The sequence below is a fragment of the Oryctolagus cuniculus genome, chromosome 10, assembly GCF_051225735.1.
Source record: "Oryctolagus cuniculus isolate XC-2025 breed Fujian yellow rabbit chromosome 10, ASM5122573v1, whole genome shotgun sequence".
NCBI classification, from domain to species: Eukaryota; Metazoa; Chordata; class Mammalia; order Lagomorpha; family Leporidae; genus Oryctolagus; species Oryctolagus cuniculus.
This window is the reverse complement of record NC_142876.1, coordinates 98032770-98047440: the sequence shown is the minus strand read 5'-3', so window position 1 is coordinate 98047440 and position 14671 is coordinate 98032770. Positions and strand designations below refer to the sequence as shown.

The window sequence follows — 14671 nt, the reverse complement described above, 5'->3', positions numbered from 1 at the left end:
TTCTTGGATACCTGTGAGAAACTCAAGGTTGGTTTCTAGGCTCTTAGCCTCAGTTTGGCTCAACCCTGGTTATTACGGGCATTTAGGGAATGAGCCAGCAGATAGCATCTCTCTCTGCCTGTCTGGCTTTGTCTCTCTTTCTCTTTCTCTCTCTGCTCTTCAAATAAAATATAGCATAAAAATTTAGAAAAATAAAACTTCAGGGGGAAAAATAGCATATAAGCAAGTGTCCTTTCTGAAACTTACTCCACTGATTCTCCTGCTCTAATAACAATGTGAACAATCAATACACAATTTACTGCAGTTACCTTCTGCTACTGATTTTCCTACTGTATCAACAAAGAATCAGTGAGCATCTATCTTGTGCCAGGCCTGGCAGGGAGACAGCGATTACCAAGGGCACACCCACTGTTCCCGTGGAGCTTAGGGCTCAGGTGCCTCTACAGAGCAATGCTGGCTGACCCTTGCTTCCCCAGGAGGCCTTGGGACAGTTTCACTTTGGCAGTGGCAAACTTCCAAGCTCAGGTCAGAAACACACATTTTCCACGTCTCAACAGCTCTCAGATACCTCTGGTCCTATGCCTGAGGTCACAGATGGGAAACAGGTAAAGGGACAATTACTTCCCCTTGGAGCCACACCTTAAAAAAAGATAATACAGGTCTTGTGCTATGGGGCAGCAGGTTAATGCCCTGGCCTGAAGTGCCGGCATCCCATATGGGTGCCAGTTCAAGACCCAGCTACTCCACTTCAAATCCAGCTCTCTGAGGTAGCCTAGGAAAGCAGTAGAAGATGGCCCAAGTCCTTAGACCCATGGGAGACCTGGAGGAAGCTCCTGGCTCCTGGATTTGGATTGGTCCAGCTCCGGCCATTGAGGCCAATTGGGGAGTAAACCATCGGATGGAAGACCTCTCTCTCTCTCTCTCTGCCTCTCCTCTCTCTGTGTAACTCTTTCAAATAAATAAATAACTATTTTAAAAAAAGAGAAAATACAACAAGGTAAGGACGGCGCCGCGGCTCAATAGGCTAATCCTCCGCCTGTGGCACCGGCACAACGGGTTCTAGTCCCGGTTGGGGCACCAGATTCTGTCCCGGTTGCCCCTCTTCAAGGCCAGCTCTCTGCTGTGGCCCGGGGGTGCAGTGGAGGATGGCCCAAGTCCTTGGGCCCTGCACCTGCATGGGAGACCAGGAGAAGCACCTGGCGCCTGCCTTTGGATCGGCGCAGTGCACCAGCCACAGCGCGCCGGCTGCAGCGGCCATTGGAGGGTGAACCAACGGTAAAGGAAGACCTTTCTCTCTGTCTCTCTCTCTCACTGTCCACTCTGCCTGTCAAAAAAAAAACAAAAAACAAAAAACAAAAAAAAAAAAAAAAACAAAACAAAACAAAAAACAAGGTAATAAAACCTATGTAAGAATTTTAAATATTAAAAAAATGAATTCTAGGATTATAGGGAACTTTTTTACATTTCAGTGACTGTTATAATGGGGTTATATTATTTTTATGATTAATCTATAATTCTGAAAAGATTAAAAAATATGTCCAGTAATATAAAATAGGTGTATAGATATGAAATTTGTATTTAAAGAGGAACTATTACCTTCAACACTTTACAGATGCCTCAAATCTCATTTTTGGTTAATTGTGAATACAAATAAACCAACACATACATATGCATACATGCATATGCATGCATACACACATGCATACAACATGCCTTCAGCTCCCTGCCAGCTCTCTGCATCAAGAGCTCTGTCCAGGCTGGCGCTTTGGTGTAGTATTAGGTAAAGCCACTGCCGCAGTGCCAGCATCCCATATGGGTACCAGTTCGAGTCCCAGCTGCTCCACTTCCCATCCAGCTCTCTGCTATGGCCTGGGAAAGCAGCAGAAGATGGCCCAAGTCCTTGGGACCCTGTACCCGTGTGGGAGACCTGGAAGAAGCTCTTGGCTCCTGCTTTGGATCAGCGCAGCTCCAGCCATTGCAGATAAACCAGTGGATGGATGACCTCTCTCCCTCTGTCTTTCTCTGCCTCTGCCTCTCTGTAACTCTGCCTTTCAAATAAACAAACAAATCTAAAAAAAAAAAAAAAGGAAGCCTGATCAAGAGGCCCAGTGTCATGGCATAATTGGTTTAGCTGCCACCTGCGAAGAGGGCATCCATATGGGCATTGGTTTGAGTCCTGGCTGCTCCACTTCTCACCCAGTTCCCTGCTGATGTGCATACTGTAGGATGGCCCCAGTGAAGGATGACCCTGTTACCCATGTGGGGAGACCTAGAGGAAGCTCTGGGCTCCTGGGATTGGCCTGCAACAGCCCCAGCTGTTGAAGCCATTTAGGGAGTGAACCAGTGGATAGAAGATAGCACCCCACCCCACCATAACTCTGCCTTTCAAATAAATACAAAATAAATCTTTTTCTAAAAAAAAAAAGTCTGAGGGCCAGCATTGTGGTGTAGTGGGCTAAGCCTCCACCTGCTGTGATGGCATCCCATAGTCCCTGCTGCCCCTCTCTGCTATGGCCAGGGAAGGCAGTAGAAGATGGTCCAAGAACTTGGGCTCCTGCACCCGTGTGGAGACCTGGAAGAAGCTCCTGGCTCCTGATCGGCCTGGCTCCAGCCCTTGCAGCCATTTGGGGAGTGAACCAGTAGATAGAAGACCTCTCTCTCTGTCTCTCCCTCTCTCTATAACTCTACCTCTCAAATAAATAAAATAAAAATCTATAGAAAACAAACAAACAAGTCTGATCAAACCAGTACACAAGCCAATCTTGCTGTTCAAGAAAGTAAAATGATGATGAAAATCCTGGTTCATAAACAAGTTGAAAAAAAGTAGAAAATGTATAAAAAATTAGGATGTGGTAATAATGGCCAGTTTCTTTTCTATAACAGAAGTAATATTTTAAGGGTTTATTTATTTAAATATTTATTTATAAAAGTAATACTTGTATAATACATTTATTAAAATGATGGAATGGGGTTATAGAGTTAGACTTGGATCCCAAAAAAGCTGTTCTACTTTACTGTAGAATCCTGAAGAAGCTCTACAAATCTCCTGACCCTCAGCTTCCTCAATACGTAAAACATAACACTAAATGAAAGTTGGTTTTCCTCTCCTTATCTGAAAAAACAAAAACAAAAACACCATTTCTGAGGTCTTTGTGCTCAGGGGGTTGCAGGCAGGTACCCAGGTAACAGCAGTCCTTCTGCGGAGGTCTCCTCACTGCTCAGAGCCATGTCTTCCTTACCTTCAGTCAAAATCTGTTTCAAGAAGGACTGCTTGAAAAAACTCCAGGTCAGTTTAGCCTCTTTCCAATTTACAAAAGCCTGGAAGAGAAAACAAAACAAACACAAAATCCCAGGCATGTCAGGTCTAAGAACACAGTGCTACATGACAGTCAAACTCACTCTAGTCCCTAAACCCTGATTTGAATATCCCCTGACCCCTGCAATTCCCCATTTAAATCTAAGCACAGAAAAACATCTAGGCCAGCACCGCGGCTCACTAGGCTAATCCTCCGCCTGCGGCGCCGGCACATCAGGTTCTAGTTCCGGTCGGGGCACCGGATTCTGTCCCGGTTGCTCCTCTTCCAGGCCAGCTCTCTGCTGTGGCCCGGGAAGGCAGTGGAGGATCCACAGGCGGAGACTCCTCAAGAATTGCTACTGCCCCATGGAGGTCCAGTCAGTACCCTGGCCACATCGAGCTGACACCTCCAGCTCATGGGCCTTCCCTTACAGAATATCTGAAGTGGGCTGAGCATTGTGGCACAGTGGGTTAGGCCACCTCTTGGGACGCCAGCATCCCACATCTGAATGCCTGAGTTCAATCTCTGCCTCAGCTTCCAGCTAATATGTACACAGGGAAGCAGCAGTGATGGCTGAAGTCCTTGGATCCCTGCTACCCATGTGAGACCTGGATTGACCTCCTGGCTCTTGTTCGGCCACACCCAGCCCTGCCTGTTGCAGGCATTTGGGAGTGAATCAGCAGATGGAAGCACTCTCTCTAGCAATCTCTCTCTCTTTCTCTCTTTTATTGCTTTGCCTTTCAAATAAAGAAAAAAAATACTTAAAAAATGAAGCATGCCAAGCCAGAGAACAATTTCTGCTCTACAGGGTCCATATATGAATACCATATTCAATCAAGCAGGGCTCTTTTGCATAGAGTTTATAAGCTGTGCTTATATAATTCAAAAGAAATTCAAGGGCGGGCACTGCAGTACAGCGGGGTTAATCCATCACTGACGATACTGCATCCCATATCTGAGTGCCTGGTCTATGTTCTGGTTACTCTGTGCTTCCAGTCCAGCTCCCTACTAATGCATCCTGTGAGGCAGTGGATGAAGAAGGTCTTTGGGGAATAAATCAGCAGATGGAAGATCTCTTTTCTGTCACTCTGCTTTTCAAATAAATGCTAAAACAAGAAATTCAGTTTTCCCCAATCAGTTAAAATACTTAGAATCAGTACCACTCAGGAAAAAAGAAAAGGAAAAACAAAACTGATACGGCTCTTCCAAAACTCCAAGAGGCCTCCAACTACCCATCTCCTAAGGACAAAGAGGGCAAGAAAGAAGCAAATACTTAAATAGGGCAGAGGTCAACTTATAAGGCAGATGGCCTTAAGGCCACAAAACTGACCACAAAATGGAGCAGTGGGGCCGGCGCCGCGGCTCACTAGGCTAATCCTCCGCCTTGAGGCGCCGGCACACCGGGTTCTAGTCCCGGTTGGGGCGCCGGATTCTGTCCCGGTTGCCCCTCTTCCAGGCCAGCTCTCTGCTGTGGCCAGGGAGTGCAGTGGAGGATGGCCCAGGTGCTTGGGCCCTGCACCCCATGGGAGACCAGGAAAAGCACCTGGCTCCTGGCTCCTGGCTCCTGCCATCGGATCAGCGCAGTGCGCCGGCCGCAGCGCGCCGGCCGCGGCGGCCATTGGAGGGTGAACCAACGGCAAAGGAAGACCTTTCTCTCTGTCTCTCTCTCGCTGTCCACTCTGCCTGTCAAAAAAAAAAAAAAAAAAAAATGGAGCAGTGGCCCAGTGAGCTAGCTATTATCATCTCTGACTCCTATCCTTGTACTCCTCCCAGTTTCCTCTGTGTTTTGAAAAGTACTGATTATTCCAAGTTATGACTTTTGAGTGTTGGGATTTGGGAAGGCTCTTTGGGAGGGGAGGGGTGAATCACAAGGTCAAGTGCACTCCACTTCTCTAAAAGGTCACTCTCAGCCACAAAAGTGGGCCCAAGGGCAAGCCTGGAGCCTATGCTCTAGGCCACACACACACTAAATTTTCTAGTAGTCACAAGGAACAGGAAAAAGAAGCAAGTGAAATCAGTTTCAATTTATTACAAATATTTTAATTTAATATGAATCAAAGTTAAAAATATTAGAGGGGCCAGTGCTGCAATGTAGCAGGTACAGCCACCCCCTGTAGTGCTGGCATGCCATATGAGTGCTGGTTCAAGTCCCAGCTGCTCCACTTCCGATCCAGCTCTCTTCTATGGCCTAGGAAAGCAGTGGAAGATGGCCCAAGTCCTTGGGCCCCTGCACCCGCATGGGAGACCCGAAAGAAGCTCCTGGCTCCTGGCTTCAGATTGACACAGCTCCAGCTGTTGTGGCCAATTAGGGAGTGAACCAGCAGATGGAAGACCTCTGTCCCTCTCTGCCTTTCCTTTTCTCTCTGTGTAACTCTTTCAAACAAATAAATAAATATTTTAAAAAATATTAGAGTCATTTCACAGTATTTTTTGCATACTAAGGCTCTGAAAAGTCCAGTGAGTATTTGGCACTTACAGATCATCTCAACTCAGACTGGCCACATTCCAAAATGCTCGACAGCAATGCGGTTGGTGGCTACACTGGTAAGTCCACAGCAACTCTGACAGCAAGGATCATTTCTAGCTCCCATTCTCGTCACCCCTTGGGCTCCAAAACGTTCTTCCAGCAGTGGGAGGACGCACCTCAGTCCTCCCCAAGGACGCCTTCAAGCTGTGACTGACCCTAGAGTAGATGCCAGGGCTGCTACAGTCCCGGCTGACTTCCCCAGTGAGAAGGATGTGGAAAACCTGGCGGTCTCCTTTTCCCAGAACAAAGAGCACCGCACAGCACCACTAGGGGGCACTGTCAGCTGCAGGAAGATGGTAAAGCCCTTGCTGTCTGACAGGGCGCCCTCCCCAGCCCCCAAGCTCTTTTCAAAGGAAGTGAAAAGTGCAGTTTGCCTAGCAGCTCTTGAGAAGCCCAAGCAGGCTGTGAATGGGCGGGAGGAGCTAATGAGCTCTTTACAGCAAGACTCCTGGGGGAAGTGTGAAGCCACAGCAGCTGCAGCCTGTCTGCGTGGGAACTGCTCCCAACCCCCTGACCCACAAGGCACCCACTGCCCCACTGTATGGATGGAGCGGCTGCAGCTTGGTCGACCCCACGGAAGGCTGCAGTCACTGTGCTTTAACCCTTCTCAGACTCTGACACAGGGAACCCAGTCTGCTGGACCTTCCCACACCGACAAGAGCCTGGGAACACAGCCCTGTCCACACACCCCCCACAGCCTCCACCACCCCACAGGACACCGCTTGCTCTCTGCTTCCTGCTCCACCCATCTGGACCTGCCCGGGCTGTGTCCCCCCACACACCTCCCAGCTATCCTCTCTGTGCCTCCGCTGCCCACTGAGCTGCTTTGCTTTCCACTCCTCCTTGAGCCCACCGTCTCACAGTGAGGGTGGGCTTCGGAGTTAACATTGGAGACTGTAGTTAACATTGGAGACTTGTAGATTCAAACTGTAGTTCCTTGACTCACCATGCTTAACTTTTGCTAAACCTTAGTTTTCCCATCTGCAAAATGGGATGCGAAGTCCTGCCTCATGGAGCTGGTATGAGGATGAATGAGAGCCAGTGAGGCACTGGGAATCCAAGCTCCTCAGCACGGCCCTTTAGATTCCGCACCACTTCAAAGCCTTTTCTGAGGAACCACTGCCCCAAAATTAAAACCAAAATCCACAGCACTGAGGCCACCACCACCTGCCAGGCTCACCTCCCTTCTTAGCCTCTGTTCACCTTCTGTCAGCTCCTCCTCCCCAGCTATGAAGCCAACAGAAGCACCCCAGTCACTCCTGCATTCCCAATCCCAACAGGCGTGCAATAGGCCCTGGGCACAGCAGCTACCCAGGCGCACGTCCACCATTCACATTTTACCCTGCCCACCCGTGTGTCCATGACGGCTCAGAGGGAGCTTCCTCCATGAAGCCTTTCTGATGCTCCCAGATGCAGTTCATCAGTTCTTCCCCCAGAATGTGCAGCAGGGTAGCTAGCTGAGTGCCCACCCTCTGTCCTCACCACAGTGCAAATTCTGAGGCCAGGGACTCCACTTGGGGCACCTGATACAGTGCTTACCACTTAATAAAGCTTAATACACCTGACCATTTCAGTGTTACTGAAATATTACCAGATCTCTTAAATCACTCAGAAATGTCAAAAAAAAAAAAAAAAAAAAAACCACAAAAGGTGGCCATTTTTTGAGGGTCCATTAATTTATCATAAGACTCAATAAATATCGTTAAAGAAGATGAAATTCTATAATACGAAGGGGAATCTCATACTTTGGGCAAACGCATTTTGAATGTACTCGTTCACCCAGTTTTGAACCAGGGAGCCCCAGGGCAGACAGCTGCCTTGGGGCATCGAGTTGGGTATTCAGGTTCGACTCACTTCTTTACTTGTCTTCAAATAATCAACATGAACAATGAACAGTTCTACATGGCACTTCCCAATCTTTGAGTAAACCAATAACTACCAAGGGCAATGAGACAATTTCTTCTGGAAGATGAGAGCATGGAGGTTAAGGACAGAGACGAAGGTTAGTCCACAGAAGGTAGAGAGAAGTGGGTCCACCATGAGCTGTGTGAGTTTGGCTTAGCCACTTAACTCCTGTGAACCTCCAAGTTCTCATCTGTGAAATGGAGAAAAGAGTATTTACCTCTGAGTGCCACTACGAGGACTGAACACACGAATCCACAGAGAATGCATGGCGCAGTGCCTGGCACAGAGCGCGCTGTCAGTGGCAGTTCCTGGAAATGGCTCTTTGTCAAACTCCAGAGATGGAACTGCTGTAGTCTTCAGAGGAGCCTCACAGCTCACACAAGCTCCACAACCTCGCTTGAAAGAGGAAGATCCTGAGGCCGCTCTATCCCTGATGCCTCCCGGAGAATGACAAATCATTTTCCCTACGTCTGTGTTCCAAAGAGCACCGAGCTTGTCAGCAGCAACAGTGCCACTGTGTGCGGCAGGAACAGGCTTCTGTCCAGGCAGTACGGACAAGGCTACCATCAGGGGAGGCTGCCAGACGGAACTCTGAGTTCCCACACCAATGCCGTCAGCATCTGCCTTTCAAGCAGGTCCCAGGAGCCACCTCTGCTCTCAGAGCAGCAGGGCCATGGTGGTAACATCAGCTGCCACTCAGGCATGCCCACTCATGCCAGGCCACAGTGTTAAGCACCTTATATGCCCCATCCATGGGTTCTCAAAACAGCCTTAGCCAGGAGGTTCTATTATTCTCCCTATCTATCAGAAAAAGAAGCAGAAGCTCAGCGCTGGCACTGTGGCGTAGCAGGTAAAACCGCAGTCTGCAGTGCCTGCATCCTATATGAGCCCCAGATCAAGTCCTGGCTGGTCCACTTCCCATCCAGCTTTCAGCTGTGGCCTGGGAAAGTAGTAGAAGATGGCCCAAGTCCTTGGGCCCCTGCACCCATGTGGAAGACCCGGAAGAAGCTCCTGGCTCCTGGCTGCTGACTGACACAGCTCCAGCCGTTGTGGCCAATTGGGGAGGGAACCAGCAGATGGAAGACCTCTCTCTCTCTCTCTCTCTCTCTCTGCCTCTCCTTCTCACTCTGTGTAACTCTTTCAAACAAATAAATAAATAAATTGGCTGGTACTATGGCTCACTTGGTTAATCCTCCGCCTGTGGTGCTGGCATCCCATATGGGCACCAGGTCTAGTCCCGGCTGCTCCTCTTCCAGGTCAGCTCTCTGCTGTGGCCTGGGAAGGCAGTGGAGGATGGCCCAAGTGCTTGGGCCCCTGCATCTGCATGAGAAACCAGGAAGAAAGACCTGGCTCCTGGCTTCGGATCAGCACAGCGCCAGCCGTAGCGGCCATTTGGGGAGTAAACCAATGGAAGGAAGACCTTTCTCTCTGTCTCTCTCACTGTCTATAACTCTACCTGTCAAATAAAATAAATAAAAGAAAGAAAGAAAGAAAGAAATCTTAAAAAAAAAAGAAACAGAAGCTCTGTGTTCCAAACCCTTAACAATCACTCTACAGCCTCTTCATTATCCCCTCTCTCTGCTTACAGTAAGGGTTTAAATGCTCTTTTCTAGAATATGCCTGGAGCACAGTGGCTGGCCAGGCTGGGTTCAGTGGGCACCTGGAGGAAGAGAATTTTCTGTACCCCCACACCTGCTCTGTGGGCAGATGGCAGAAGCAATCCTGAATCCTAGCCAACTACACTGCATGTAGGTAGACGGTGGTACACCCGGTGGTTGTACTGAATCAGGTTCACAGGCAAGATCAAGCCAATCAGAATGGAGACCTCTATTCTGACAGTGAGAACACATCTGCTTGCCTATGTCTTAACTAGTTTTCCTTGAAAAGTTGGATAACAGGATTCTGTAAATCTCAGGACTTAAGTTTCACATATTTTACTACTCTCTCAAGTAGGCACAAGAGAGAAATAAGGAGAAGCCCAGTGCACACCTTAGCGCAACTAAGCGCATCACATCCTGCAAAGAATGATGGGGGAGAATGGAGAAGCCTGGAACAGAGCAGGTGGTAAAGGCCCTCAGCTGAGGCAACGTGTGCAGTCCCAGCACCATGCATGACAGCAAGGACCCCACAAGAGCCAAATATGTGGAGACAAAGAGCCAAGGAGAAACAGAGTTGCCCCACTGCCACCCCTCGGCACCTACAGCCCTCCTGCCTCATCTGGAACACGGGCCAACAGCTAGATCAAGAAACTACAGAGGGGTCACCCTTGCTTTCATAGAACTTTCAGCTGTCTATGCTGGGGGTCAATCTGGGAAAAAAAAAGACAAAGCAGAACAGAGAGGAGCAGGGTGGTTGGAGCCTGCGCTCTGCTGGCAGTTGAGCCCATCCTCACTCCAACCCTCACTGCGGGCAGGTGTTTATTCACTAAGCCCCAGCTCCTGGGGCCTACAATAGAAACAGTGACAGTGTCAGCCTCTGCAGAGTTGCTGTAAGCCTTGAAGAAGGCACGGAAAGCACTGGGCATGAGGCCTGGTGCCATGGGTAGGTGGCAGAAGCTCCATCCAAGAAAAGCCATCCCAAGTGTTAACCAATATTACCCTCCAGGAGTTGCTTGGCAGTGTCTGGAGACACTTCTGGGTGTTTGCTGGGGAGTAGCTGCCACTGGCATTTGGTAGGCGGAAATCAGGGATGCTGCTAACCATTCCACAATGCACAGGACAGTCTTTGCAACAATTTTCCAAGGCCAAAACATTGAGTCTGATTTAGCAACTCTGGCCTAGTGCACAGCAATGAGTCAAATAAACAGAGCTAGAAAATCATCTTTGCAATTGTTAACAACCTATTGGTTCCAGTTCCTTTCTCTCAGAATCTGTGATTAAACCAATGAGATAAATTGCAACACTCATAAATTGCAACACTTACTCCAGTTTTGGTAAGGCTGGGCAACAGATCCGTTATTCTGGAGACAGGAAGAATCTGTGGCTTGGTGGATCCTGGGGAAAGCAGTAACTTTGTGAAATAAACAACATAGCAGAGCACCAGAACTGCAGTGTAGAAGAGCTGAGAAAAGAAAACAATGCATTGAAATTAAGCTGTTTGAATATATCCACATAAAATTAAGACATGCCTATAAATATGACCTTAAAGGCCAATCCAGGAATGCAACTGTCATAATTAACCATGCTCTCTGTTGGCCAACCCCTCACTCTTTGGAAAATAGTGTGGTTCACTCAGAGCCAGTGTTTTCGGGCAAGGTGTTCCAAACACTTCCCTTCCCTTCCCTTCCTGGGAGGATGTAAGTTCTCATGGGCAGGCAGAACACAACTTCCATAATAGATGGTCACTAGCTCAAGAGGCACAGCAAGGTCAGGTACATTCTCAAAAGGTTTATATTTGGCCAAAAGACTAGGTCCCTCCCACCTCACCCTTGCCTGTACCCTGTGAAGGTCCAGGGTCCTGATGTGTTAACAGCCAGGGACTTGCCGCCTTCTAGGGCTCTGGAATTTCCATAAACCCCGGAAACCTGTGGCTTTCTGATTACAAAGCAGAATTGAGCTGCTGGCTCTCTCCATTCCACCCAGTGTGTGGGCAGGGCAAGGGCTACTACAGGAAGGGGGAGGAAATGAAGGGGCGATAAGAGGGCCCACCCCTGCATCCACCCATCTGTGACAAAAGAATGGCTCCTGGCCAGGAAGAGCCAGGATCATTGTTTGCAGGCTGGGAGGAGTGTTCCAAAAAACCCTTTCTTTAAGCTCCCTTGCACCCTCCTGCCTCCTGAGGAAAGCAGCACACCCTCAGGAGGGACTGGGACTTCCATACTGGCACAAAGCAGGCCACTCCTGCAGAAAGGCGCACAGCAGGGACCAAGGTGAACCTCAGGTGAGCAGGCCGAGGCTCCCCTGTCCCTCACTGCCAGCCACCAACCACCCTCTTTCATGTCTGAAGCTCTAAAAACAGGAGCAGCTCTGCTTCAAGCCACACCACCTGATGCCAACAGCCTTCCTGCCGAACCAGCACCCCGGGGAAGCATGATGAACCCACAGATCATCTGAGTGAAGGCATCATAACGTTTACAGAGGGGAAAAGAGCATATAGACGAAGTTCACTGTTCTGTCTTAAAGTGTGCAGTTAGTGTCGCTTTTAGTACATTCACACTGGTAGGCAACCACCACTGCTATCTAATTCCAGGACATTTTCCTGCCCCCACATGGAAACTGCACTCATTAAGGAGTTACTACCCACTCCCCCACTCTCGGGCCAACACGCGTCTGCTCTCCTTCTCTACATGACATGTAGATGGAATCCTACGCTTGTGGCCTTTTGTCTGACTTCTTCCACTTGGTTCACCTACCTTGTAGTATGAACTAGTGTTTAACTTTTATGGCTGAATAATATGGCATTATAAGAAGCCACCATATTTTATTCATTCATCAGTTCATGAACATTTGGGTTGTTTCTACCTGTTGGCTATTGTGAATAGTGTTGCTATAAATATTTGTGTACAAGTTTCTGTGTAAGCATGTTTTCAGTGCTCTAAATACTTGGGAGCAGAATGGCTGGGTCCTGTGACATTCCTGTGTTTCACATTTTGAGGAACAGCTATGTTTTCCACAGCAGCTACACTGTTAACAATCCCACCAGCAAGGTAGGAGGGTTTTCATTTCTCCATGTCCTCACCAACACTTGCTATTTTCTAATTTCTTTTAATAAAATGGTATGAAGTGATATCTCACCGTGTTTTTTGTTTGTTTGTTTGTTTGTTTGTTTTTGACAGGCAGACTGGACAGTGAGAAACAGAGAGACAGAGAGAAAGGTCTTCCTTTGCTGTTGGTTCACCCTTCAATGGCACCTTCAATGGCGCGCTACAACCGGCGCATCGCACTGATCCGAAGCCAGGAGCCAGGTGCTTCTCCTGGTCTCCCATGCGGGTGCAGGGCCCAAGGACTTGGGCCATCCTCCACTGCACTCCCGGGCCACAGCAGAGAGCTGGCCTGGAAGAGGGGCAACCAGGACAGAATCCAGTGCCCCAACCAGGACTAGAACCCGGTGTGCCAGTGCTGCAGGCAGAGGATTAGCCTAGTGAGCCGCAGCACCAGCCTCACCGTGGTTTTGATTTTGCATTTCTCTAGTAACTAAGGATGTTGACTGTTGGGTTACCTGCCCATTAATTTGTTTATCTTTAGAGAAATGTCTGTTCAAAACTTCTGCCTACTTTTTAACTGGATAGTTCGTCTTTTTACTGTTTAGTTGCAAGGTTCTCCATATATTCTGGAGTGGCCTTTTTATTTGACACATGGGACAAGGGACCAATTTAAGAGGGAAACTGGAGGTGAGTCGGACAAACGGGAATTCCAGTGTCCTGGGTGGAGCTCACCCGCTTCGATAAGGTGCTGCTGACTCTTAGACCTCTCACCCAGACACTGACAGAGAACTTCCCAAAGAGCTCTCAGAAGTCTTATGATAAGGAAGTAAACCCAGACTGGTTTCACTGTACTATGACCTATGATATAAACCAGGTGGAAGCTATGACAGTCAGGAACTCATAATGCAAGGGCCTTTCCCAAGAAGAGCCAACCAACATCTGGACATCCCTGTGGCCTGCCTGTCCTACTGGGGAGAGTGTATCAAAAACAATGACTGGGGGGCTGGCACTGTGACACAACAGGTAAAGCCGCTGCCTGCAGTGCCAGCATCCCATATGGGTGCTGGTTCAAATCCTGAGTGCTCTGCTTCCAATCCAGCTCTCTGCTATACCCTGGGAAAGCAGTAGAAGATGGCTCAAGTCCTTGGGCTCCTGCACCCACTTCTGGGAGACCCAGAAGAAGATCCTGGCTTTGGATGGGCACAGCTCCAGCCAGTGCGGCCAATTGGGGAGTGAACCAGTAGATGGAAAGCCCTTTCTCTCTCTCTCTCTCTCTCTCTCTGCCTCTCTTCTTTCTGTGTAACCCTTTCAAATAAATAAATAAATCCTAAAAAACAAAAACAAAAAACAATGACTGGGGGCCAGCACTGTGGAGTAGGGGGTTAAGCTGCCACTGCAGTGCCAGTATTCCAAATGGGTGCCCGTTTGAGTCCCAGCTGCTCTGCTTCCAATCCAGCTCCCTGAAAATGCACCTGAAAAAGCAGCGGAAGATGGCTCAAGTTCCTGGGCCCCTGCATCCACGTGGGAGATCTGGAAGAAACTCCTGGCTTCAGCCTGGCCCAGCCCTGGCCATTGGGGAGTGAACCAGCAGAAGGAAGATCTTTCTCAGTCTCTCTATTTTTCTCTCTATCTCCCAGTAACTCTGTTTTCAAGTAAATAAATTTTACAAAAAAAAAAAAAAAAAAAAAAAAAAAAAACTGATTAGAACTATAGTTCTAGATCCATTAACATGTAGCAAAAAAAAAAAAGAGTAATTTCTCTAAAATGGTCAACTCTGCCAATTGTTTTTAGGAGGAAATCCTCAATCCTGTTTTATTAACTTTAAATCTAGCTCTTCCGTATTCCACAAAAATAGTTGTAATTTTTGCCTGGGATATGTGAAGGAATTCCAAATAAATCATTACTAAAAATCTTAATTTATCTTCCTATACATTAATAAAAATTACAGGCTGGGGTTAGCCATTTGGCACAGTGGTTAAGATGCCACTTGGCACACTATCATTCCATTTGGAAATGCCTGGGCCGGCGCCACAGCTCAATAGGCTAATCCTCTGCCTGTGGCACTGGCACACCGGGTTCTAGTCCCGGTCAGGGCACTGGATTCTGTCCCGGTTGCCCTTCTTCCAGGCCAGCTCTCTGCTGTGGCCAGGGAGTGCAGTGGAGGATGGCCCAAGTCCTTGGGCCCTGTACCCGCATGGGAGACCAGGAGAAGCACCTGGCTCCTGGCTTCAGATCAGCGCGGTGTGCCAGCAGCAGCGCGCTGGCTGTGGCAGCCATTGGAGGGTGAACCAATGGCAAAGG

General features: G+C 48.5%; 1 protein-coding gene across 9 annotated transcripts in view; it reads right to left on the bottom strand.

Annotated features, from left to right (window-relative positions):
- Window positions 1-14671, bottom strand: part of RFT1 (RFT1 glycolipid translocator homolog) — a 49482-nt gene that overhangs the window by 21309 nt on the left and 13502 nt on the right. For 8 of the 9 annotated variants that reach the window (XR_016214783.1, XM_070050720.2, XM_070050721.2 and 5 more), the window contains 2 exons: window positions 10651-10788; window positions 3240-3318 (listed from right to left, as the gene is read on the bottom strand). Coding sequence is in view for 5 of the 9 variants with exons in the window: in XM_070050720.2 (XP_069906821.1) it covers window positions 3240-3318; window positions 10651-10788 (217 nt within the window). In the remaining 4 variants the exon portion in view is untranslated. Of the gene's footprint in view, window positions 1-3239; window positions 3319-5772; window positions 5847-10650; window positions 10789-14671 lie in introns of those variants that run through there. The other variant, XM_089306101.1, reaches the window with a different exon arrangement.